This window comes from Numenius arquata, chromosome 2 (genome assembly GCF_964106895.1).
Source record: "Numenius arquata chromosome 2, bNumArq3.hap1.1, whole genome shotgun sequence".
In the NCBI taxonomy this organism is placed as follows: Eukaryota; Metazoa; Chordata; class Aves; order Charadriiformes; family Scolopacidae; genus Numenius; species Numenius arquata.
Window position 1 is genome coordinate 42,782,562 of NC_133577.1, and position 27,530 is coordinate 42,810,091.

The 27,530-nt window shown below is 45.1% G+C and overlaps 1 protein-coding gene across 6 annotated transcripts in view; it reads left to right on the forward strand.

The window, feature by feature from the left end:
* Positions 1 to 3,300, forward strand: part of RPS6KC1 (ribosomal protein S6 kinase C1) — a 95,394-nt gene extending 92,094 nt beyond the window's left edge. For all 6 annotated transcript variants that reach the window (XM_074163644.1, XM_074163653.1, XM_074163670.1 and 3 more), the window contains one exon: positions 694 to 3,300. In XM_074163644.1, coding sequence (XP_074019745.1) covers positions 694 to 804 — 111 coding nt within the window. In that variant the 3' untranslated portion in view covers positions 805 to 3,300. The remainder of the gene's footprint in view (positions 1 to 693) is intronic.
* The last annotated feature ends 24,230 nt before the right edge of the window (positions 3,301 to 27,530 follow it).

Consider the following 27,530-nt stretch of genomic DNA (forward strand, 5'->3'; position numbering starts at 1 on the left):
TTATATGGATCGGTATCTTTAAACAGATGTAAATATTGTGATTTCCTCTTCACATGAATTCAGCATGTGATGTACAACTGAAAAGCAAACGAGGTGCTGAATTTTAGGAAATTTCCATGAAGCCATTACACTGTTTTGTTTCTTTCAGTGGGGTTTTGATTGTTCAGTTTTAGTCCATTTGTAGGACTCTTTACAACTTTTTTTTTTTTTTTTGGAAATAGAGAACTGGCTGGAATATCCTGGTATTTTAGGACCAACTCACAATTTATGAAACGGAAAGTTACAGACCGCTGTCCCTGATGTAGCCGTAACGCAGTGGTGTGAGCAAAGGTTAAGATGAAGCAGACGTGGTGTCCAGAGTTCTACCCATGCAGGCTCTGACTGCTGCTCTCTGTTTTTTTTTTTAAAATGAGGTTACACTTAAAATGAAGTCCTGATGTGCAGTGCTTCAGGGAATTGCATGCTGTGATCAGTAGTCTCTGAAGACTGTACCACTGAGATTCAAGGAAAAGAAAGTCTTCTTCCATTTACTAGATTTTAGGAATTTCAAGTATGCTTTCGCACTCTTGAAAGTAATTCATAGAGCAGGAAAACGGTAGGATGTCCCTTACCTTAGACCTTTCTGGAACTTTTAAGCAGTTGTTTTTGTTCTTACTCACTGAATCATATATATATTTTTCTTTTTATATCAAGCTTTTACAGTTTAATCCTGCGGAGCGTCTTGGTGCTGGTGTTGCTGGTGTTGAAGACATCAAATCTCATCCGTTTTTTGCCCTTATAGAATGGGCAGATCTGCTGAGATGAGAGATGCGTACCCTCTGAACAAACTCAGGTCAAGCGGACAAATTTCTTTGGCACAGAAGGACCCTGACTTGCTTCCTTTGGATGTCCCAGACCATTTGGACATGATGACTAAAGGACGTTGGAGCAATGAGGCCACTTTTAACAGGAATCACTGGTTGTACAGGGTGCTAGCTTATTTTTACGGCAACTGGCTGCTATGTGTGTGTAAGTCTTTTCACCAAAGGGTGGTTTGTGATGAAACCCCTGGACAGCGTGTTTAGCACTGCCAGTAGAAACAGGAATGTGCTTCTGGTGCTTTGTCTGATGATGGAAGTGTCTATAGACTCTGCCAGTTGAAAGTATCTTCATAGTGTCAATAGACCATTTCCCTATGCTAAGTGCAGCTCTGGGGGGCGGGGGAAGGAAGGAGCAAATAACTTATTAATGGTATATGCTGAATAAAACACTAAAATGCTTTATGCAAAAGTTGACACATTAAAAATAATATATCCATTAAAAATTAAGAAAGCTGTTGCATAATACTGTGGAATGTGTCTTCAAAATGGCATATCATTTCCCACTGTGGAAAGAGCATATAAAAAGCAAGTAATGCTGTCAAATGTTGTACTTTGTTGGCTGGCAATGTCTGTTTAAAACTCTTGACTCCGTTGTATTTGATGAGCTACGTGTTGAAGTCACTACAGAAAGGGAAATCTTCTTTTCCTCAGCTGGATAAACACTGCTTTAGCACTCTAATAAGGAGTAAGAAAACATACTGCTACATAAATAAATGTATAGATTAAGAAAGGAAAAACTCTGATCATTATTGCAGCCACCACTTTATCACTTAATGAACTTTACTTCCTCTAAGTGTCCTATTTTTAGCTGCTGCTTCAGGAAAAAACCTTTCTGCCCGTGCTCTTCTGCTTGAGGAAGCTTCTGAAACTCTCCTGTTTGGTAATAGTCTTAATAAATCAAAGAAAGCCTTCACCCACTCTGCTGCTCGAACAGGAAGAAGCCTGGGATTTGCTCATGCCAAATGACTAAGTGACATCTCTGAGCAAACCCTAGTGGGTAAGACTTGGGTGTGAGCCAATTAGCTGACCTGTTTGTTTGTTAGAAAGGTCTGGAGAATGGGAGAAGAATATAAGACGTGCGGAATATTTTGCTGTGCGCTGCTGTTGCTGCTAAGCAGCCAGGCTTGTCTGGGCTCCTGACGTACAATGCTGTACGCTGCGATGCTTTTACAGATTATGAATCTGTGGGGTTTTTCCTAAATGTTCCCTTTGCTCTCACTCTTTTTTTTTTTTTTTTTCCCTTTTTCTTCTTCTCCCCAGCTTTATCCGGAGAACAAAGGGCAAATTCCTTTGGGAAAGTGAGGTGACAGCAATGATTATTGAATTTACAACTCAAAAAAAAAAAAAATATCCCTCCATTTGTATTTTAGCAGTGTATTTTATGGGCACTCCCAAAAGTGCATCTGCACAGTCTCCATCTGTTAGACACCAGGTCGGTGTATTCAAATAAAGTGGAAAAGGAAAATGCTTCACTTAAACAAAGGAAATCTGGAAACTTTTTTTTTTCCTTTTTAAATTATTCCACTCCCCTCTTTTTTTCTTTCTTCCCTTTCTTGTGATCAGCAGGCCAGCAGAGGGGCTGTAACAACACCGCAGGTTGTAACCAGGTCACTAGTATCACTGCCTACGGAGTGCTGTCCAAGATTACATCACTCTCAGAAACTGTATTTCAACCTACCACCCTCTGGCTTCATAACAGGAACTCCCTCAGGTGAGCCACAGGAACAACTTCCTGCGCCGAGCGGGTCGGAAATCTCTAATGCGGAGATCGAGCTGATCCGGAGCTTCCTTCCAGCGCTGCCCCGGCTGTGACTTTGGAGAGGGCTGGTTGCTCAAGGGAAGCCTCCCTTCCCTGGGCCACCTGACTCCATCCCTGGGGCTCTCTAGCCCGGCCACCAGATAACGTTGTTGCCCATGTTGATCTGTCCCGTTGCATTTGCCGGGCGATAACTGTAAAAAAACATATTTTCCGTGTTACTTTAACAGGCTCTCTTGTCCAGGTTGTGCCCGTGCGTCGGTTGCAAGTAAAGGCAGGATAAGATAGCACAGGAGCACAAGCTGGTTTCTGCGAGCAGCAGAAGGAAAACACTGTTCTAGCAGAAACCAGAGGACCAGTCACTCTCACTGCAAAGCACTCGGCTTAGTTAATGACACATAAATATTTCTTCTTCAAGTATGTTAGTAGTGAGGAAATCTAGATCACGGAGACTGGGAGGAAGGGGACACTTAGCAAGATGGCTTGCCAGAACTGAGCCTTTGAGATGCTACTGGTTTTTGTAACTTTACCGCTGACTCACATAATGGTTTTGCTAAAGGAAGCACAGTCTGGAGTTAATTGCACAAGAAAATTTTGCTTCTATATATATTTTTTTCTTTCAACGTGTATTATGTTGTATTGGTGTTTACATGTATTCCTTTAATAAACAAAACCTTTCAAGTCTAATTCAGACGTTGGGTTTCTGAACTTTGCATTTAGTTCTTGAAGACAGTCCTTCAGACCTAATCAATGCTTTTTTCCTTGGCTTTTACATCTTGAAAATGTTCTAGATATCTTCTTTTTGGTGCCTCTTATGAAGCCCTGTGGTGCACATCCTTATTTTGTTGATTGCTAAGTAGCGCAAAGTCCATTCCACCTTCCTTCAGCTACACCTAATGGCTGATAGCAAAACAAATCAGTGCCATTTTGTTCACAGGAATTAGTGAGAGTCTATGTAAAACACAGTAAAATAAGCTCATAGATTTTCCTATTCCCCTGTGGGTGTTCAGGTAAGGCAGATAACACACTTGGGACGTTTCAGAGTGGTAATTCATTGCACCCTGTTGAACCACCCTGTGATGTTTCTCTGTGTCCTACTAGGAAAAGCAGGGAGACAAGACCTTTGAGGGCTTTTGGGTAGAATTGCTGTGAGGTGAGTCAGGGCCCCTGCCCAGACCTAGGGAAGAAATTGCATCTGATGAAATACAAGGGGCATAACTTTGTTCGCTTTTAATGGCTGTATTCACAGCGGCTGTGCTTGTAGCACAGCTCCTATATCTCCTGTGAAAATCACCTCTCAGACAGCAGTCACTGTCACGCTGACTCTCTGCACACCTTTGGGATGCTGAGTCGGCAGGGTTACCTGCGCTGGAACATCCACCCGGCTCCTCTCTCCAGTGCTAAACCTGTTCCTTGGTGCGTCCCCGCAGCGAAGGGCACTGGGATGAAGAAGGCTGGGAGGTCAGCCTTCTCTAAATGAAGCACTCAGCATAACAAGGTACAGGGAAGTGCGAAGTAAACCACTATGGGCTCTTTTTTTTTTTTTTTTTCTTTTTTGAGTGTGGTGTCATTTGTTTTCTCAAGGACACCGAGTAGGAAGCTGGCAAAACAGAAACTTCCTCTCTGGTGAGATTTATGGTAGGGATTTTAGCAATAAAATGAAAAAGTACATTTGATTTCTTGGGGTTTGCACTTTCTGCATGGGCTTTGCTGTGAGCTCAGCTCTGGTTGCCGGCTGCTGCCCGTCCCCGCGCTCTGCCGGTCGGCAGTGTCTGCGGCCGAAGAGCAGCTCTCGCAGCTGGCCCTCAGCTCTGTGTGTCTTCTACGAGCCGCACGTGGCTTTCACATCGGAGCCCCACAGCTTTTTGGCAGGGTCTAGGGAGTTGCATGGATGGGATTTCTTTGTCTCTCTGCGGCAGTGGCCTGTTAAACGCTGCCCCTTCCCTCATCTCAGCATCGCGTTGCCTTGGGACTGCCTGTCCGTGCTGCATGGCATCCTCGGGGTGTGGAGATGCTGCTGGAGAGGACCTTCCTGTGACCGGTGCCTTTTGTTTCTGTCCACCATGCTTCTGCCTAGCAGCCTTCTGCACAGCATGGCGTGCCCAGACCTCCTGTGGGCTCTAGCTCTTGTGGCACTGTGTATGTTTAAGGTTGTTATTTAGCATGTACCCACCAACACATGGCAGGCTGGGGCTTAGCGAGGACCAGACCAGGCCTGGGGCTTTGGCCACCCTCTGCCTGTAAGGACTTCTCATGGGATCTCATCTCCAGGGCTGGACCATGCAGCTCCTGCTGATGTGAGGTGAGGGGGGCGAGACGGGGGAGCGAGGGGCTTGGCCAAAGAGCAGCGGAGACGCTGGCAGCTGCAGCATGGGGCGTGCGCGAGAGGCTCAGGCAGCCCCCCAGGACAGGCCGCCTTGTGTGGCTCCAGCTGCAGTTTGGGAAGGGGTGGCAGAGCCAAATCCCACAGGGAGAACAGGACCTGCTTAAAAGGTGCCGAGCAGCTGCTGCTGGCAGCAGTGGTTTAGACTGGCAGCGTGCAGCCATCTCCTGCGCCGGAGGGCTGGTTGCTGCCCGAGCCATCTGCAGGAGCTGAGCTGGAGAGCCCTGCCCCAAAGGTGAGGTGTCCTCAAGAAAATCCCGGCTTCTGCGGTGGAGGTGGTCCCACCTCCTGCTAGTGCTGTGCAGGAGGCTGCTGGGCAGAGGAGGCTAATCAGGGCGCACCAGAGGATGCTCCGGACTCCAGGCGGTGGGTGATGGCTTAACGTGCTGCCCCAACAGGACCTCACCACCTCTTGGCAGACCAGAGGCTCTCCTTCTCCAAAGGCAGCTCTGTCTCCATCTTCTTGGCCCAGGGACCCATCAGGAGGGATTAGAGCTGCTGCCGGAGGGCTGCAGTGGCATCGAGATGGGCAGGAGGGCTGGGGAAGCGTGCAATGCCGGGCAGCGGGGAATTGGCGTCCTCTTGGGAAGGCTGCAGGCGGTCGCCTTGATGCTTCGCTGCTGAGATCCTAAGGTTGGCGAGTTTGGGAAAAGTCCCTTCTGGGGGCAATAAGCTAGACAAGCCAGTTGGCAAGTGGTGAAGCTGGATAAAGACAGGCCAGCCAGGGAAAGAGCAGATGTTGCGGGGGTCAGCGGTCCTCCTCGGCAAAGCCTTGCTAACCTCGTTTTGCTTTGCCTTGGAGACAGAGCTGTTCTGACTCCGTATGACCTCACCTCTAGCAGTTTCTCCCGTCCCCTTCCGTGGACTGAGCCATTTATCCCTGGGGTGTTTTCTAGGTTTGCCCAGCCGTCTCCATCCATGTTCTGTGTTGCATCCTTCAGTCCCAGTCACAGATTTTCCCGCTCTTTCTATGCCTTTGTTTCTGAAATGTCACCCCAAAATGCTGGGACCCAGGAGTGGATTATTAGATGCAGCTGTTATCCCCACACACCGATGAAAACAAGAGAGAGGATTACTCCCACAAAATGAAAGCACGAAGGTTGTAAAAGGGTAAGGAAATAGCTTACCCCAGCAGCGTGCGAATAACGAGAGTTTTATAGTGCCCTGCACAGTGGTGGGATAACGAGGAAGGAGCCTCCACGAGAGGGGCCGGTGCTGTGCCATGATTTAGAGCACGGCGCTGGGCAGCTACGCTCCACTTGCCTCTGCGCTGTGGTCTGACGTTTGCCAGCTCATAATCTTCCTTTACGAACCAGGCATGGAGAAGAGCTGCTTCAGCGGCGTGGACCATGAGCCAAGAGGCATATATCCTTTCTCTAGATTTTTAAATTTTTTTTTTTACAGCCTTCCCCACCACTCTGCCTCCTTGGGCTCCTTCTTTTCAGAGCCCCATGCCTGCGTTGAGCTCAGAGAAGTCCCCCGTGACCAGGCCCAGCAAAGCTGAGACCTAGTAAGGCAAAGCAAGAGGTGAGTTCCCCAGAGAAGGACCTGGGCTGCTCCAGCTCCCTGCAGGCACCTCTGTGACACTGCAGAGAGTCCTGAACTAATGGACCTTTTAGGGTAAAGTCAGTGCACAGTGTGACATCCTGGCCCCATTAACATCACTGGGAGTTTTCCCATTGACTTTGCTGGGGTCAGGAGTTTGCCCTTCCGTTACAGAGAGAAGCCAGTTTCATGAAAGCAGGTATAGAGAGCTGATTTGCTTTCCTACTTTAAGCCTACCTGTCAGGTTTCAGCCACAGCGTTGGAGAAATAGGCTATTTATTTTTTGGTATTATAATGCTATTCTGGTGGGTGCAGTTGACATGGCCGTCCAGTTACTGTCCCTGGCTGGGCTGAGGCAGGCAACTCTTCTCCCTCGGCCTTTGCTGTGCCCCGGATCGACTGCATGAGCCCCCCTGGGAAACAGGGAGGGCATTTTGCTAAGTGGCGGAGATGGGAAGAGTTAGTCACTGCCTGCCCCGCGATTTCAGGCTGAGAAGTCTTTGATGAGCAGCGCTGCACATGCCCAGTTAGGGTGACTGGAGCGCAGAGGGCTGAGAAAGGCAGGCATCTGGTTTCCTCATTATTTCTTTTCATAAATAATCCCTTGTCCTTGCACCCTGGACTCTGACAGCATTTAGAACATGCCGGGTGTAGGGTTTTCCCCCCCCCCCCCTCCAAAACTTACTCATTTAGAGAGCGGTTAAACAATAGGTTTTTGTCTAAATCTTCACCAGTGAAATTGTCAGAAGAGATTTCCGCCCCCCTCTCCCGTCTATCCTCCTTTTGTCTCCTTCAGTCGTCGGGGTCAGGATCCGCCGCCAAACGGAGACCGCGGTTGCTTTTCCAGGCCCCAGATGCCAATATGTGGCAGCATCTGGCTGGTTGGCAGGCGCCGGGGCAGTGGTGCTGGCTGCGCCGCAGCCTGTCATGCGGCGACGGCGCTTGATGGGCGCCCTGCTTCTTTGAGAATACGGTCCCAACCAAGGAAACGGATAATAATTAAATCTCCTAACGGAGGTGAATTGTCTGGTAGGACGGCTGCCATCGGAAGCTGCCCCGACCCCCAGCCCTGTTGTGTTGTTTTTGTCCTCGTCGGCAGCATCTCGTGTAACCTTACCTTCTTGTGCTGTGAGCGTTTGGGGTGCCTTAAGGCATGGAGCTCCTTGAAAGAGAAATACAAATCACTAAAAATGTAGAGATAAAACCCTCTCCTTAGAGGCCATGTGTTTGGCATGGGAAACACATGATAACAGCTTGCTTTAGAAAGGTGACATTTCCACTGAAGGCTGAATAATAAAAAATGCATTCTAAAAGCCGAGCTTTTCTCTCCCTTCTGATATATTAGACTTTTGTAATGAAGACAGCTTCTGGGACTGGGGAATCTACTGCTTCCTTGAAATATATGCGTGGGAGCTCTCCCAGGCCCTAATGGGTGTCGCATGTGGCTCCGGCTACATTAATGTTGCAGGCTCTATTAAAAGGGATTGTCGGTAGCCCTTCACGTGCCATGAATCAAAGCTGCCTTTCCCTAAGTTTGCTTTAGCTCAGGCTCGCCCACGTAGTCAAGCTTGCCCAGGGTTAAGTCACTTTTAATATTAAGATGGATAGAAAAGATTCTAATACGTGTGTGGGTTGAGTTTGGTTTTTTTTTTTTTTTTGGTTTGGTTTGGTTTTTTTTTTCTCCCTTTTAATTCAGCTCTTGCTGGTGAAGGACTCTGGAGGGATGGGGAAGGAGGAGACAGCCAGGCAGCTTAAAGAGGCCTCTGAGGGTCATGTTGAGTCTGTGCTATTATGTTCCATCGAGGAGAATAGCTTTATTGACAGACAGCTGTTTGACTCCTGCAGCCGTACACTATTTGCTGCAGATCCGCATAAATACTGAGCCCGTGTTGACAAATTCCTCGTCAGTGCGAGATAGTTAAACCTGCTTGTTTAATCATTTGTGTGCTCTTACCTCTGCAGCTCTGAAAAGAATGAGCTGCTGGTTTACAATACAATGCGTGAGAAACCTGTAAATGCTCTGAGCTGTTTCATGTGAGATTTTCAGGGTGTCTTTTTATTCAGACCCTCTTAGAAATATAGTACTCTATTCTTTTATTATGGTTAATGCTTTTTTTTTTTTTTTTAAATTTCTCTAAAAAGAAGTGTAATTTTTGTTTTTCAACTAACAAATCTGGCAAGCTGGCCCTATGATACATGTAGCAGACCTCTTGGCAGAACCTTAGGTCCTGTCTGCGATATGTGACCAGCAGTGGCACAGCCCCTTTAGGGGTCCCACACCTTGGTTTGGAGCACGTGCGCGGAGGTACGTGAGGATGTGTGTTTTGGTTTGGCTTTTTTGGCACAAGGGCATGGAACCTGTGCTACCGGTCGCCTCCTGTCCGTAGCTCGGGGGATGGCTTTTCGACCTCCCTCCCGTTTCACAACAATATCCGCCTTCATACCAGCATACTATCTTGTCACATTGTTGGCCTCACCTCTGGAAATATAGTATCTAAAATTAAAGATTTGTTTCCGTTTTGGAAATTTTGAGTTGACCTTTGTCACATAAATAGGGAGAGAGTGGTGCAAGTTGGGGCTCCTGTCACACAGTCAATGGGGAACAAAAAAAGGAGATGTCTTTTGAGACTTTCTTCAGACCTACTTTACACTGCAGTGTCTCTGTTCTATTAAATTCCTTCTGGTGTGGGGGTAATTTTTTCAGCAAAAGGTATATTATTGAGGGGTGACCAAAAGAGAAGGCCTCATTGAGACGGAAACCTATTGTTTAGTCGGACAAAAACTTGAAACTAAAATGTCAAATCATTGTTTAGAGAGATCGGTCACTGTGTGTTTATGTGGCGGTGAATGAGATGGACATTTCTTTCAGGAGTAAATATAAGGCTGTGGATGCTTGAAGATGTTGGCAAGTGACAAGGTGTCTATCCTAAAGCTGTAACTGCTGATGGAACTGAACCTGATGGTGCCGCTGGTTTTTGAGACTTATTATCAGTTTCCCAGTAGGCGCAGGGAAAGACAATGCTATCTCCTGTTTTAATTTTGAAGTACTAATGTCAGTTATAATGAAGATTTAGGCTTGTGTGATGCACACTTGTGAAAAATCCTGCGCATCCTTTGGAAGGACACTTAGCCTGGGCAGCTATCTCTGATGGGGCTGCAGAGATCAGCATGCAGGTGAAATCTGGCTTCCATTGGTTACAGAGCATGTGGGTACTTTTCTGAACTGATTTAATTAAAAAAAACCCCAGTATAAGTATACAGTCTTAGGAGTACGGCACAGCTTTGCCTGTTGACCAGGCCAGGCCTTCGAGCCTGGACGGTTCCTATGTTAGTTCTAAAGGAATCACCTCCTCCCCCTCCTCTCTCCATACATATGCTTCTTGGGAGTTTTCCAATTATTAACCATGTAACTTACTCAATGTTGTTTCTATAATTCATGTGACAGCAATTTTGACTCTCAGTTATTTTTGTCTATTTCCAAGGGTTCTGACTTACCTCCTACCCACTGAAAGGACCGTTTGCTGCAGAAATTTTGGCTTTCATTCCATTCAAGCATTTTAAAAGCATGTTCCCTTCTTTTTATTACCTACCCATCACTTGTATGTTGAGGCCCAAGAGCTGCACAAGTTTATGTGGCTAATGAAAATATTTCCAGATGTATACGAAATATTAAAAAAAAAACCCCAGCACCCTGACCGTAATTAGGAGCTTTGGAAGTAATATGAACTCTTTTGGCTCAGGGCACAAGCAAATCTTCATCTAGAGGTCTTTTTAAACAAAACCTTCCTTCTGCCCTTCATCTTTCATCATTATAAGAGGAATAACAACCAGTCTTTACATATCGTTAATAAAATAGCTCAACTGGCCACTTAAATAATTTTTAAGTGCATGGCAGCCACAAAGACCAACAGAGAAGTTAGCCTTTTTTGGGGACTGAGGAGAGGTAACTGCAGAGATCTGGCAGTTGGCTGGATTTGGAGTCTGCCTTCAGAGTAGAGCTTCAGAAGGTGGCTGAAGGTAGGTCAGATTTTTTCAGGTTTCCACCTTTCAACCCTGCTGTTGGTAATGTAGGTGTTGTCCCCACTGTTTTTTTTTTTTAAACAGGATTTTGGGCTGTAGGCTAATTCTTTTTTTGATACAAAAACCAAAGCACCAGTGATTCCTGCCAGTAGCAGGACTGGCATGGTCCCCATCCCAACCATCATGAAATGGACCTGCTGGAGAAGGGCACCAAGCCGCAGGGCTGGTGGATGAGAGAAAGGTGTCTGCCCTGCGTTCAGAGAGATACCACTATTTTGTCTTTATGTTGCAATCTCATGCAAACCATGTGCAAGCCTGAAGGAAGGAGCATCCCCAGCCTCAGAGCACCGACAGTTCAAATAGCCTCACGTTCAGAGGGCGTGAAAAAACGGGGCTGAAGCCACAGCGTTTGGTACAATTGATTGTGCTGCGACTGGGCACTTCAATCTCTTCTTTAGATGCTTGATATACACCTCTTTAGGTGCTCTTTAGGTGCTTCCCAGCCCAGTGCCGCACTCACCATAATAAGTAAGGTGTAAATTATTTATATCCACCACAGGTTTTTCACTTGTTTTCCTTGTTCCCGGATGATGAAAATCACCAATGTGCTGGTGTCCGGGTGTCTCTGTGGTGGGAGTCTCAGGACGATGTACAGCAGTGGGTGACCACAGGGTACACCTTGAGCACTGGGTGACCACAGACACCCCGGGGAGGCCACTGAGATCATCGCCACATGTGGCTCTGCTGCCAGGAAGCCTGAGAGGTTTTCTGGCACGGGATGGGACCGGGCTCTTCTGCAGTCATCAGGGAGCGAGTGTTTTCCTTGGGTGTGCGCAGCTCATTTCTTACAAAGCAAACTGTATTCCTGCTGTACCTCTGTATGTAGAAAGCTTATTTATTACAGCCCTTAATCAGAGCTGGGTCAAATCAATCTAAGGAAAACATAAATGTGTAACAATGGATTTTTTAGTAATTAAAATTGTAACTCCTTCTCTGAAGTCTTGATTAAACAGCATTTAATGTCACAATGCTGTGAGAAATAGCCATTATCAACCAAAATCAAACCAGGTATAAACTGCTAAAGGAATATTGCCTGGAGCAGTCAAATTTCAGCACAAACACAAAGGGTCAACTTGTGACACTTGGCTCCTGTATTCTGCTCGTAAGCATCCCGGCGTATTTGCTTTGCTCTCTCTGTCTTTTTCCTCCCCTGTTCCCCTCTCCATATATCAGTGTCGGGGAGTTCAGACATCACAAGGGCCGGTGGGGTTTTTATTATTATTGTAGCGCCTAATGTGGAATTTCGCATGAGCAACACTCCTTCCTGTCGGTACTTGGAAACTCTTTTGTGTTACGTCCGTCCTTTCTCTGAAGTAATCGCTCAACTATTTCTAGCAATAAAATATTCCTCTCTATCCCCATCGGATATGTTAGAAAGATTAGTGCAAGATCTGAAGGCCCTGTCCAGTTCAACAAAACTTCCCTGGGCTTTAATGTTCTCCTTTTATTTTACTGCAGATAGCGCCTGAGGACATGGTGTAGGAAAAAGGCAGCCGGACAGTGCCCGATAGGAGCACTGGGCTTTATAGTTACAGCTGCACTCTGTCCGACACAACTCACACGAGCGACCTGTGAGGTACAGTGACATGAAGAACAGAAGTTTGTATGGATCTATGTCCTCCTTCTCTATGTTACTTTCATTAACTTTCAACACACTACACTGAAGATGTGTCTAAAACTTGTTAGGGTACTGGGAATGGGACCTGCCTCTCCTGTCATCTGAAAAGGCAATGCGGTTCTTGTCTCTCCACAGCCGGGGAATTGAGGAGAGAAGCCGTTCTCAGTAAGGCAGTTCAAAAACCTTATTTTGCACCTAAGATGCACTTTTGGGGAGGGAAGGTTTTCCTAAGATATTTAAACATGTACCTGACTAATGATGGGAGAATTTGCTCCCTTTGCTCTCCGCTCAGGGACTGACACTAGTTGAAGTAGAGCTGGAACTCCCGACAAATTGTTAAGAAAACCTTAAAGAACGGAGAAGCGATGCCTGTACTGCTTGCCATGTCACCAGTTGCACCAGCGGGAAGTACATGTGCAAACTGAACTTATTTCCAGTGGTTGCTTTGACCTGTCTTTGGGAAGTGAGGAGTGAGTCTGGCAGCACTTGCTTGTGTTAAAAAACAACTCCTTTGACAGGTTTTCACAGGAGAACCAGCTCCTCCGTGAGGTGAAGCCCTAGGGATGAAACTGCTTGTTCCTTGGCTTTTCTTTGGTCTTTCTTCAGCTGGAGGGAGGTCATAACTCCAGTTTGGAGAGGCTTTTCCCGATGTAGCCAAGTCTCTGCTCCCCGGGAAGGGGCCGTGCGTTGGCAGCTGCCCACGGTACGGCCGTCTGATTGCCCCACTCCTGCCTTGCTCCATGCTGCCATCTCCCTTGGCTTTGGCTCTAAAAAAAAGTTTACTTCAGTTTGAGGGTATTTTTGTGCACTACCTTTTTTTTTTTTTGTTTTGTTTTTGTTTGACAGCCATGACAGCCTCTCCTCATTATTATGGAAAATATAGGGTTGGTGGTAATTACTATCTGAGTATGAATGGGAGCAGAAGTGGGCATAGCCTGCACTGGCCTTTCTTTGACAAGGTATAACTTTCTTCTGAATTTCTGTGTTAATTAATGCTTATTTAAAAACCACTTTAATTGGCAGTAAACACCTCAACTTTTTGTACTCATTAAAATGCACCCATTGATGTGTGATGGATTTTTTAAAGCTTAATTAACTTTCTTTCTGTATATATAACCTATAATAATGACAAATACAGGAAACTGCCTCCCCCCAACCCCATCCATTTTTGGCCCTCCCCCCTGATATTGCTATCACTTGAAGAAAGGCTATAAAAATGTATCCTGCCTTGGCCAGGACAGGGAAGTGCTCTGGGGACAGTAATTCAGCCCCTCTCAGAGTCCCCCCGGAGGCTGGGACAGTGGCCAGGAGCTACAGGCCTGTGGCTGCAGCCAGCGATGCCCACCCTGCCCTCCCCCTTCTCCCTCATGGGCAGAGATTGGACCCTTCCCTTCTCCCACCTTCACCGTGTGTTGTTGACAACCTTTTTTTTTTTTTTTTTTCTAATAAGAAATGCTGTGCGAAACTTTTTTCCAGGTAAGCTTGCAGGCCTGCTTTTCCCCCCAAACCCAAAATCTTTTAGTGCAAATCAAAGCAAAAATTGATTTTCTGGTTCTTTTGATGTTTTGTTTTGTTTTTTAAAAAAAGAAAAGATTCAGGTAGGTTTATCTGCACGCATATGTGTAAGTGCCAACTCAAAAGAACCAAGGAACTCCTCAAAGTGCTTTTCTTTCTCCAGTTTTCAGCTCACATCTAAGCCACGGAGCAGGATTTAGTGTAAGACTTTCTAGCATGATGAAGTGAAGGATGATTTCAAGATGTATTTTTTAAGTGTCTCAGCATTTTGGACTCTGAAATTAGACTCCTGAATCACTTTTAAATGTGGGATGTTGGTACTTTTTGCAACTGTGATCCTTTGTATACAACAGAAATTACCAACAAGCAGAGCACATTATAGTAATTCATGCAAAATATGCAATTTGCTTGGTTCAGCTATTACACACAGATCATTTCCCAGTTTTCCTTTGCAATTTCTGGAATATTCTTGTTTAAGGTGGATAAATAAGAAGTTTTAAAATGGGGAGTCTGGTTTGATAAGACACCTATACTGAGTACATTTTATATGCATGAAACAATGATTTAATTTCCAAAAGTGCTTCATTTCCAAAAACTTCTGCTATTTTCAGTGAAATGCAAACTTGCTTAAAATACCTTGCAACATGCTTTTCGCTTTCCTTTATTCTGTGTGCTTTCTCTAACCCAGTTGATAAACTGTAGTGTTGCCCAGTTCCTTTCTCCTTACCTGTCTCCAGGAGCGATTAGGCTGACCGTCTAAATTCCCGTGCTCCCCCCCCCACCCCGCAATAATAAATACGCCGAGATATTCCCTCCTGCTTTGTAAACTGGTGCGTGGCTGAGGTAGTGCCAGTATTAATGGCCACTGCATCTTGTCTGCTTTACAGGAGTCTGCCACTCTGCGGTGACGGACACAAATCTTTATAGCCGCAGCTTATCGTTCATTCAGTAAAGCACCTGCTTTTTCAAAGTATATAAATAAGTATACTATTCCTCTGGGGGCAACCAATCTTGTTCACAACCTCGTGGGCATTTTTCAGATACCCCCCCCCGGCTGACAGTGTTCAGATAAAGGCTGTTTATACCTGGTGCTTGTGCTCCTGTTTGCCTGAATTTGCTCCTTCCAGCAGGCAGGAATCAGGCCTGTGGCTGTGTGCGCTTTAAACTATGAAGCTTGGTAAATTTCTGCTGCTGGGTAGTTTTTCTGTGCAGCTTGGGAATAGAACAAACAAGATATGCATTGAGCAAGAGCTTGGTTTCTCTCACCTGCTCAAGGTAACTTAATCAGGGTGACAATACTTAATTATTATTTTAAAATATACATTCATGTGGCTAAATGTGGATGGCATGCAGTATCTGAACATTAATGCTAACTTTCTTCCTGGGCTGATTTCAAGGCTATCATTAAAATAAAATGCTGCTGCCTGTTAATTTGACCATGTCAATAAATAAAAATGTCTATAACAAGTGTATGAGTCTAATTAGGATTTTATGGCTGTGTTGTTCTGGTTGATAGTTGTGCTGCTGGCTTGCTAGGTCTTTATGTTTCAGTGATGTACACCTCATTGATGCATAACATGTAACACCTGTTGATGCGTTAAATGTTTAGTCCTGGCAATTGGCCCTCGCATCATTTCTGGGTACGAGAGCTCTATGTAGCAGACTGCAGGTCTCATAATTAGGCTTCCTTGGTTTAGAAGAGCTTTTCCTAAGGGAAAACATTAAAGCTTCTGCCATCCTGGCGAAGTTTCCTGAAGTTTGTGAAAAAGGCCAGCATTATTTCCCATCGCAAAAGGGCAAGTTTATAGCCGTGGGCTGATTTGGTCCTTGCCTGTGAGGCAGGGCCACCGCCTGCAATAGGATGCTGAGGCTCCGGGCACGGCTGCTCTTTCTCTCCCAGCACATCCCAGCAAGCACACAGGACTGGTGATGCTGCTGCTTCCTTAGCTTGGGGTGCCATACAGAAGCACAAGTATTCTGAAATAAAATCAGTATTCACCAAATTGAGCACCTGTTCTTCATTGTTTTTCAGCACCAGCCTGCCTGACAATTGTATCTCTATAATAAAGAACCATGAAATAATTTTCTTGTAGGTGGAGTTTCCTGCAAAGTCCAATTAGTTTCAGACTTTGCCTTGAAATGTAAAAGATTACATTACATTACATGCCCATCTTACCTTTGTTTAGTTGAATGGCTTCAACTGGATCTGCTTGAACTGTTGTTAAAATTTATTTGGTTTAAAATATTTATTTATTGTTTTAAAAATCCTGTTAATGTCTTGGTTTTAACAGGATTTTGTGACTGTGGATTGCACAAGCCCATTTGACACTGGGCTTAACTAGAAAGAATATCTTTTGCCTGGAGTTCTGGATCCCAGGCTGAGCTCCGCAGCCCGTATGTGTACGGTAGGAGAGTCACCCTGTGCTAACGGAGGGGACAGAGGCACCTCCCAGTAAGGCTAAGGAAGGCTAACCAGGGCTTCACGGCAATTGGGGTTTCTGTTGGGTGGAAGTTCAGCATGAGTGAACAGGTTCCTCTGCTTCCTATTAAAGGAATGTTATAAATATATTCCATTAATTCTCTTATTCTATATTTTAAAACTGTTAATAATTGTTTGAAAATAACTGGTAATTTACAGAACAGTGTTACTCATCAGAAAGAAAAAGCAGGTAAGCAACCCAGCTTGGTATGAAGTTCAATAAATGAACTCAATAAATAATTCCAGCAGTTTATTCTTCCCACCTCAATCTTGTAATTCTGTAACATTTCAAAACTTCATTTTTCAGAAAAGAGCCCAGTTGCCAAATGAAAATAAAGCTGCTACAGAAGACTCTCCCACTATATTTCTATTGGATACGATGGCAGAATTGTATAAAAGAGCAAAGGCTAAAGCAGAGAAGAGCAACAGGGACCTGAACCTGATTTCAATGAAAGGTGAGTGTATTCTGGTGGGGAATTCAGATTTTCCTTCCTTGCTTTTTGGCAAAAGTTCTCTCCTAAAGGAAAGACCAAAATCTTGACTGCAAAACAATTTGAAAGAAAAAAAAAAAAAAGAGGGGTGTGTGTGTGTCTAATTTCAACAGTGACTCCTGAAATGGTGGAAAGTGTGGTCCTAGGCAAGCTCGTCCCTGACCTGTGCTTCCTGTGGGTCACCTGGCACCTGCCATAGGAACCTGCTGTTGGCCCTGGGAGAAGTTTGTTGGTAAGACTCTTCTCCTGCCAGAGTCATCTCTCTACTTAAAATGGGATGTCTTCCCATCTTCGTATTCATCTGCACAGGTTACACAAAGTAAGGTTGTGCTTGCCTGTGATTTACTTGTTACCAAGACGTTAATGACAAATTCAGAGATTAGTTGTGTTCGTTGCCATGATAGTAACACAGCTCCAACCAGCACTTGATACGCAAGCAACCAACCCAAACCAAGTGCCTGGTTTTATGGCTCAAAATATGAAACCCATATAACTTCCTCTGCAAACTGACTTGTGAACATACAATGAGAAGAATTGCTGGATTGATCAGGTCAAGGTTGTTCAGGAACCCTCTTTGGAAATCTTGGGGTCACCAGTGCCACTAATTTTTCAGATTTTTACCAAAGCAAACTGGTAAAAATTTTGATTTTTGAAAACTGGAAGACAGTGGTTTCCAGATTATTTAAACAATCTCCTTGAAAAAAACCCTATCCCCCCCCATACTAGGAAGACAAAAGCAGAAAACTAGAGGAGTGAAAGTTCAAAGCAAAAAAAGCTTGGATTTTTTACGAAGTAACTTTTACCAAAATGAAAAATTCCTATTAAAAATATTTTGTTTAACAGGCCATTTTGATTTGATTATTGTTTTTATTTTTCAATGGCAAGTTATTTACTGTTTTCTTTTCTCCTCATTGTGTGGCCCCAGGCCTTACTAAATGTGTTCTATTCAAACCCTGCTCTGAAGACAGAAATATTAATTTCCACATGGGCTTTTCTATAGAACTCATCACTATGGTAACTGAATGTTTCATAAACATTAATGAACTTATTTTCACTGCACTGCAGTGTGGCATTGGGTGGTAGTATTATCCCCATTTCATGATGAAGAACTGAGGCAGAAAGAGATTAAGTACAAAAGTGTTCACTAATTTTAAGTTCCCAATCTGAGATGTATAGTCTGATTTTTCAGAGGACTTAGCTTGTTATCTGTTCAAAGCACAGTTCCCATTGCCTTCGGCTGCAGCTGTGAGTTCAAATTTCTTTGTGCTTTCTTTACTCGGATAGAGACTGCTTTAATCCCGTTCATACACGGCCTTTTTAATTTCTTTCCCCCAAGATAATCAGAAGGAACTGAAACTTGTTGGGTACTGGTCACATACTCTTTCTACAGATTAACTGAAATGACAATAGTTTACATAATTTTATCCAAACACCAATTCACAGCTATGGTGTTACAACGAAAATAAAAATGGCCTTATTCGAACTTCTCAAAGATGAGAAAAGCATTTTCTCTGGTAGAGTTCATGTTTAGTTTTCATGAAAGGGGGCAAAACTTCTGGGAGCTACTTGTTTGGAGGCTGCTGATGTAGCTACAAACAGTTAAACTGGTGTTTTGAATCATGTATCTTTAGCCAGAGTCACTCATTTAAAAAAATTACTCCTGCCCACCCTGAAAGATATCAAGCAAGCTAAACGTATTAGATATACTTTGTTATATGGGATTTTTCAAGCAGGTGAATCAAGTATCTTGTTTCAAACACACCTGGGCTTTGGCAAAATTTGGGTTCACAGTCATTGACCTGCAGACATCCCCCTACATAGGAGGGGGTCTATGAAGATTGTTTTCAGTCTTCTGTCTTTAGGCAGCAGGGCTTTATAGTGGCTTAGGATATCTTGTAAAGCCAGGCCTTAATTTGCATCAGAATATGTCGCTTGGACTCATGGCTCCCCTCGTTTAGAATGATTTTGCAAGCTCCGATCCCATTCTTTCCTTTAGACCTACAAGTTGCAAAAGTTTACAAATGCAAAGTTTACTCTCAGATCTTTCCCAAGAGATTTACTTCTGGAGCAAATTTTTGTAGATGTTTTTCTGAAGCAGTGGTTTAGAAAGCAAGCACTGACCCCATCTTAACCACAGAGGTGCAAACAGGCTGCTGTAATATTGTGTTGTTGAATTTTCCTTCCAGTGCTGAATGAAAGAGAGCTTGCCCTTTTCCTCAAATCTCTTCCCGATCGAGAGATGAGTGAGCTGGTAACTACAATATCCAACAGCTTCACCAAGTCGAGAATGTGATGTCTGTGTAATAATGCTCAATTTTGTACACTTCAAATCCATTAGTAGCAATTACCTTACCTGAGGTGTTTTGAGTTAGTTTTAGCACAGCATTCTTGCAGTTGGTAGATAATGAGCATAATAATGCATACAGCATTTTCAAGTCTCTGTTTTTAGCTACAATAATGCCATTAGGATTCTATTTAGCAAATGTGTACTTCACGCAAAAAGTTAAGACTTTTTTGTTCATGTTTCTCCCCCCACTTTTTCTATTGCACCTCACGTCCTACTCTATGCAGCACTGGCTTTCCTGAAAGAGCAGGAAAGTGTTTTAGCCACTGCACTTGTGCAAAGGCGGTGGGGCCTAGTACATGGAGCACAAAACCAAGATGCAGGAGAACAGGGGTTTGCTTTGGCCCTTCCGCAGCCTGTGGGGCACCTCTGGGCACGCTGCGTGTCTGTGCTCTGCTGTGTCCTGTTGGCCCAAGGGATGGCGATGCCGACGCTCCTGCAGCACACCCTGCTCGCACCAGGATGGGCTGTGACACTGCTGAACCTGCTGGTGGGCTGCATGGTGGTAAGAGATGCAGGTGTTGCAGCACCTTTCACTAGGGATGTGACTTGGTCATCTGCGCTGGGGATCTCTGGGGCACTGCAGATGTGCCGTGGCTCCCCTGCCCCACTGGGCTTTTTCTTCCTTTAGAAAAAGAATTTATAGCCCATATGGGGAGTTACAGCTGAGAGGAGCCCAGCTTGGGCCTGGGGGATAAAAAGGGGTGGATGGTAAAGCAAAGGTGGCTGCAGTCCATGTTGTTCCATGCCTGCTTGTTTCCAGATGTCAATGGGGTCAGACAGCTCTGGTTTGGGTGGGATAACCCTGTCCTTGCTCTGGACTGAGGAGCCACCCCAGTACACCACCATTACAAGATTCTTCTTCATCAGGTAGGCCTGCTGTCCGTGTAGCAATGTAACTATTTCAGTAAAGCGTTGGGTTGGGAGAGCTGGTACTCCACCAGGTTTTCCTTCCCTCTGCCCACTGAATGGGAAAAATAAGAATTCTGATTTTGGCTGTTGTCTGGACCAAATGATACTACTAACCTACTCCTCCCACCCTCCTCTCCGCGTCCCCCCCCAGTTTTCTAACAAACAGCAAATGAGAAAAGGGCTGGGGAGATATAATTGATGCCTTTGTAGATGTCACTGCTAAGGTCTCTTGCACAGATCATATCAGCATGTTAAAAATAGCTCTAAAATGTTACAATGCTCCTTTTGTATTAAACTGACCAAACTCAAGAAGCAAAGAGTATTTGGGCAGCCACACAAAATGGTTTTGGAAACTGACTTGTATTTGCAGTTGGTATGTTTAGAAATAGAGGAAGAGCTTGGAGAGCCTTCCCTGTTTTAAAAGGAAACGTGCAAACGTGTCTTTGGCAGATGCGCACCTTCTCTCCAGCTCTTTTTGCACTTAGATGCTCTTTTGAAAAAAGCAAACAGATTCTGCTGGCATTGAACTGATCTTTCTCACCTTTTAGTTGTCTGGCGTGCTGAATGCGTACCCCTCCAACGTCTCCTCCTGCCCTGTGAGTGCATGTTCACAGCACTGGGTATCCCATACTTGATGGAGCGTGGCGAAGAGCTGTCCTGGTAATGCTCAGCAGGGAAAGCTATGCTGAATTTTAGCACCCCATGGACAAGGACAAAACGATGGGAAAATACTTGGCTGCATGAAGATAACCAAGTGCTTCTAGCTGTGGGGTAGGTGGGATGAAGGGGAGCAGAGCCTGTCCTCCCTCCTCTGCTGCTGCCCCTTCTCCCTGCCTGCAGGGCTGCCATGCAACCAATCGGGCCGTGACTGCCTGTTCCTGGGGCTGAGGTGTTTGCTCACCACCTCCTGGCCCTTTCAGCTGTGAGAGTGACTGTCACCTCCATCCGTCTGCTGCCCCGGATGTCTGATTACTTGACAGCGGAGCCCAAAAGCTGACCCCATCCGCAGCCTGCAAGCTGAAGGGGAGCCGGGGGAGGCAGATATCACCTCTCAGTCACAACGTGCCCAGGCTGCTCCGGGGGCAGCAAAGCAAAGCGCTGGCCCTGATCTCCTTGCATTGCCATCACCTACCCTGAAATTAGTAACAGCACATCCAAGGTTAGTGGCAAACTCAGATACCCAGGCTACAGAGGAGGAGGGTGAATAAAGGACAGTGGTTGCGTACAGTAGAAGCGGTTGCCTTAGACAATGCGTGACCTCTGAATTAAAAAGACCAGGATTAACGAAGAGCTTTTTGCATTATTGGGCCCATTTACAAAAAGCTTTAGTCCTAATTGTATGGTACCACAGAGCTTTAACTCGAGCACATATTGGTTTTGTAACCTGATCCCCACATAAATCATAGTGGGTGAGAGCGGAACAATTAGTGCCTTAATCTACTGGAACTACACAGTATCTTTAAATCTGAGTTTTCCTGATCATTACGGGTATTACAAGAGTCAATTAATTTATATTTCACACAAAATGTAATTAAATCCCATGATAACCTGACTGTGAAATGAATGGGAGGGGAGGAAGAGGAGCGGGGAGGGGGAGAGGCCTTTCCTGGTGGAGCTGCCATCAAACATCGCGGCGTGCCGTCAGTGGAGGCCGACCGCCTCCTCTTCAACTTCACGGAGGACGGAAGTCTTGGGGCGAGGGGTGTTGTTTCCCAGTTCCGTGCTGAGGAGCCGTGCAAGCAGCACTTCCAAGGCAGCCCGCAAGAAAAAACGTTGTGTGTTTGCTAAGCCATTTAAGTGCTCGGCAAAGAGGAAGGCCTTGATGTTGCAAAGAGGCCGATGCCTGTAGCTGGTCACCTAAGGGAATCCACTTATGACTCTATTACCCAGTAAATTAGCAGAGTGGTTCAGTCAGGTATATTTATCATGAAGAGAACTGAAGATAATTAATACACTGCATTGAATGCAAATTGCACCCACAGCACTTATCTCATTTTCAATTAGCACAAATGTTACAGCACTGCAGGCTTGTTATGGTTTTACCATGGGCTGGGTAATTAATTTCTGTGAGCTACATATCAGACACCTGATAATGCCGTTTATTAATAAATGTCACCCCAGGTATCTGTTAGGAGAGGTAAATAAATTAAATGTTCAGTTGTCTGCCCTGTGCAAATCTATTCTTACACCTCATTGCATCTTTTTACTTGTTTGTTTATCAAGGAGAATGACTACGGAGATTACAATGGCAAACAAAGGGAAATGAGGAACAATAATCTGTACCCAAAAGCGGTGTTTCTCTCAGAGGCAGCCCCACCATTGACAGCCGGAGCCGTGCTGCCGCCGCCATACCTCTCTCTCCTGCCCAGGTGCATGGTGGTGGCCCACTGAGGTAACCCTCCCGCCAGGGCTGCCCAGCACCCATGGGAGGAGAAAATCCTCCACTTCCAAGGAATTTGCCAACCGCTTATCGATATATATATTTCTGTCTGTAACTCTGTCCCTCAGAGCATTTCAGCTGCCCCCTGCGACAGCCCGTGCTTAAAGCCATTACGGCCAGTGTCCACATAGCACCCTGTGGCATTTATGCTCATCGGCTCCTGAGGTAATTTCAGGTTTGTGTTTTTCCCTTTCCTCCCAAAACTTCAGAGAAGGAGGGTGGGTGTGGGTGAACCTGCTGGCTTGTCTCCAGCCCATGGGGGCCACGACCACTGGCAGAGGGGAGGGCCCCTCCAGCCGCCTCAGGGCTGAGGATGGCAGGGCATGGCCTACGCCAGGCATTTTCAGAGGTCTCCCCTTGGGAACAAAATAATAATAATGATTATAGTGAGAATGAAGCAGCCGCATATTCTCTGATCTGTTCCAGGCTTTGGGAAAAGAGAGGAGCGGGAGTTGGTGCGATTTTGACAGACTGGTGGAGGATAAAGCCGGGAAAGGCCCTTATGCAGGAATATGGGAAGGTCAGGAACTGTTTCCCCCATAACTGCTTTTTCTTCTGGAGTGGGTAGATCGCATCTGGCAAACTTTATGGCCAACTCCTGCTTTCAGAAGTTTCAACATGAGTCTCATCACCTTGGTGAGGAAAGGTCCTTTTTTTTCTTTTCCTTAATTTGATTTTAAAATTTCAGAGTCACACAACAAAAATAGTTGAAAATGCTTTGGCTAACCTGAACTTTAAAAAAAAATCAGTTCACCGAAATCTTAGGCTTTTTGGGTTGGAAAACCTGCATGGTCAAACACAACCTGTTGTGACCTACATCTTCTCTGCCAACTTGTTTCACTGGGTCTGTTCAAAGAGTATCTGCTTCTCTGGTTTTCACAGCAGAGTTGTGTGCCACAGGCACTGGTGGTGGTTTTGGTGATCCTTCTACCCAAGGAAGACCACAAGCAGGTAGCTGCAGTCTAAGCAAGCTTTGCTTAATCTGTCTCAGATCACGCAGGCTTGATTAAATTAATACAACCTCGATTGTGTGGGTGTGATTCAGCTGATAGAAAGATGCTTTATGTCAGTGATTTCTTATTGCAAGTACAGAATCAAGGCAAGTAGAGCCATACTGTATAAATACTTTTATTCTGGTGTACATTAGGAGTTGTACTAGTTTGAATGCACTGGAAAGATAAATACTTCTAGTTGACCATTATATTGGTAGAAATCTGAGCATGGAACAAGTGTCAATCTTTCCTGAAGATAAAGAGTACTTACAGCAAAAAAATAGATGCAATACAACACTCAATTCCCCAGATGTAGACATACTTAGGAATAGCCGCATTTTGAATGACTTCTAAGTTAGCTATGGATAAGGAAACCTCTAAGAAGTGACCCTTGCCACAATAATTTAATCAATGTGAATTTCAGCAAACGCTGCTCTTAAGCGACGTACTTTCATCTCTTATGCAGATCTTCATTATATTTCCTAGTTTTTGTATGGTAAATAATTCCCATGTGCTTTCTGGTAGTGTGACCTACCACTGTCTGCTGTGATCTTTTCAGATTGCAGGACTCAGAGATAGCTCACTATTTGAAGATGGGATTTACAGCAATACTTTAAAAATACTGCAACACTTGAAAAATCAATTAAAAAAAGTCTTACTTGGATTAAGGTTCATACTCCAGAGAACATGTGATTTTAAAGTGACCTGCCAACATCTTTAAAACCATGTTTACTATGCTGAGAAGAATGTATACACTCTCAGTTTGAACAGTTGTAATAGTATCCATGCTGAGGAGCTGGCAAGGTATAGAATCAATGCAAATTCCTTATTTGAACAAGGACAATATATACAATGAAAATAGAGATGGTGAATGCAGTTTAGTATCTGGGTGAGAGAGATTTGGTTTTCTTCCAGTCAGATCCACCTAAACTCTCAGGTATGACAGGCCCAATATGGACTACTGACCTGAGTGTGCACCCTGCATGTTGGCTCCCCCCAGGTAGACACCTTGTCCCCAGAGGCAGAGCACAGCCAGTGCCAGGGCCATGCCAAGCCAACTGTACCATGCTGACCAGGATTTGGCTTTGCTGGTGGGACTGGTGCTATCTGCAGAGTGAGGGTCTTTCACAGGGAACAGGCATTGTGGAAAAAGTCCTCCAGGAAGTGACCCTGTACCGTTTATCAGAGCCTTCTGATGGGATCGTGCAGCAAAACAAGGAGATTTTTACAGGGAGAGGGTCCTAGGAAAGGGTCATCGGTGGCTGAGGTCAGTAGTCAGTTGGTGGTGAGTGAACTCATACAGCTCATGCCCATAATAGCCAGCTTCCCACACCCTACGATGAGCCTTGTACCTGTGCATCAGTCACAAATTGATTCCCTCTCCCACCTTCCTGCCAAGGGAGAAGTGGATGTAATGGAGCATCTTGTTGTGTTTCTGCTGTTATTGTTTATGCAAGTTGTAGAAATATGCCTTATGATGGAGGGGAAGTTTGGTGAAGGTTTGCGTTCCCTGAAGATGTTCAGTCCACAGGCTGAGGGCTTTGGACAGATGTGTGTGATTCTTTCTGCAGAGAGCTCACAGGGCTAGTGGAGCGAATCTGTCAAACGTTTCCTTCGCTGCAGCTTTATACAAAATGTTAGATGTGACGAGGATGATAAGAATGAAGACCATGAACTCAATTAGGAATTCCGTGGGAAGCTGGTGCCAGGCCCAATGCCAGGTTTGATATGCCTTTGTCACTGAAGAGATGCATTGCAGCAGTAAATGAAGTTTTCTAAGCATGAATGCTGCGTGCTTGCATATTTCAAATGACTATAGTCCAGCTGAGAAGTGACACAGCCATGAATAACGGAGACAAGGTCATCACCTGCCAGGGTGGCAGAGAGCCTCCTAGCCAATGGAAGAGAACAGAAGTGTTACTTGCAGAGGCTGCTATGGGAAAACTTAGCACCGGTAGCAAATCGAAGAGCACTCCTAAATTATGAAACAAACACACCAATTGTGGAAATGCACCCTCATGCCAGGCATAGTGCACTCAAGTGACAAGCTCTTAAAGATACTTTCTTGTCTCCCATCTGTCTTACCTCTGCTCTGCTTGGATTTAACCAGTTGCTTTTCTTCCGCTGCTGCGTTGGTGGTAGCAATGTGTGTGTGTATACACAGAAATTTAGGTGTAGCTGTGTTTCACCTACCTGCTTCTGGCAATTCAGTCCATGCCAGATCACCTAGTGGCTCTATGTAGGCACAGGGAAGCACGGCAAAGAATACAGATCAGGAGTCCACAGGAGAGATGAGTGTAGTGCTGGAGATAATGTTTTTTCACAAATCACGGAGTGTGTCCCAGCAGGAATGACTCAAAATAATTTTAGTATATTACCCTGGACTTCTGCCACCCATCAGACGAGACAGCAATATCTCATGGTTAATGCTGAAGTCAAGGAGGATGAGGATGGATGTCTGCCCTCTCCCCACTGACAGGAGGGCATCATCCATCAATGCCATTCTAGTAGTTCCAGTTCCCCATCCTGGCTTGAATCCAGATCGTGCCAGATCTAAAAGATTCACTTCTAGCAGGATTAGTCCAAGCTGCCTTTTGGCTAGCAGCTGTAGGATCTTTCTTGGGAATTGGGAACCCTCTTGGATCTTAGTTAGGAAGAAGTCATGTCTGCAGGATAGATTTCTTCGAGGCTGGGTGACAGGCAATTCCCAACATGTTGGTAATTCTTGGTTGGTGTCCCCTGGCTCCCCTCTTTCAAGACTTCAGCCTTCTGGTTGGGCTCTGGAGAAATCCTGGACAGATGGCAGTGTGAGGAAGCCAGACGGTGTCACCGGGTTAAATCCAGGACAAACGGATACTGAAACAGAGCGAGTGCTGAGGTACAGCCACTGCAGCCAGAAGCCCTATCCTGTCAACACATTGGCAAACGCCTGTTCCTCCAATCAGCTGGGTGAGAACACTTTCTAGGATTTTAAAATGGAGATAAGTTTGGCCAGATGTAAAAGAATGCCCTTGCTTTTTCACAGGATGGGAAGGAGGCAATGGGAAGCATTTACAGAAGATGTAACTAGTTGGTCTTTGGATCCTGGAACAAAGCTGAACTGAGTTTCACTTATAAAGAAGTGACAGGTCCCTCCTGTTAATTAGGTTGTAGAAAAGGAATATGGGAGGGGATGGCATTGCATCCGTTCATCAGTACAATCTCTGCTGCAATGAATGAAACCCATGTGTCCTCTATGATTCTCGCAGTCGATGTTATGTACTGATACTGGTGATGGCAGTGCGCAGCGTTACTCCTGGCCCCAGGGGTGTGCTTATAACTGCGTGGGCGCCCCGTCTTCAGCCTGCAGGGCAGAGGTAAGGAGTGCTGGCTTCCACCACATCTCCCACACCACCGGGACCCACTTGTCCATTGCACTTTGCCTCGACTTGCAGCACACCCAGCCAACTCTAGCTGTGCTCGGCTGCTGTGGAGTCTGGGTGAGCCCAGAGCTGTTGTGCCTCTGTGCAGATCAGTGTGTGCTGAAGTGCTTTAGGAAGAGAATTACAGAAAAGAGAAAGTCTATTAGCTGCCATGATTTAGTTCCCTATGATTATTTATGTCCATGTGTGAGATTTCTTTCAGCTCCTTGGTTACTTCTGAATTTCAATACTGTAATGGAGGTCTGAGGTGGGTGGTTACAATTTACTGCTAGGTTGGGATCAAATGCTCTTGTCACCAAAGGAAAATAAACATGAATAGCCTGAATATGCAACAACTTTTTTCTTCCTGCCTTCTAGGTTTATTTCAAAGCCTTTAAGTCTTTATGTTCCAGTAGTTTTTCTGTAGCTATGTGTTAATTACGTGTTTATGTTCTTACAAATACAGATTTACATTTACCTGTGTTTCAAGATGATTAGTGGGTACCAAGCAACTGATTACACTTGCAGCCAATCATGTGCCATTAACAGTGAAAAATGTCAGGCATTGTTGTTTCAAATCTCATTTGGTTTGGCAAGGGTACAACTTTAAAAAAAAAAAAGCTAAATCAATTGCTTGAATATACAGGTTTTTTTCACCCTCAGGCATCTTTATCAGCACAGTTTTGATTAATATCTGTACACTGACTGGCATGT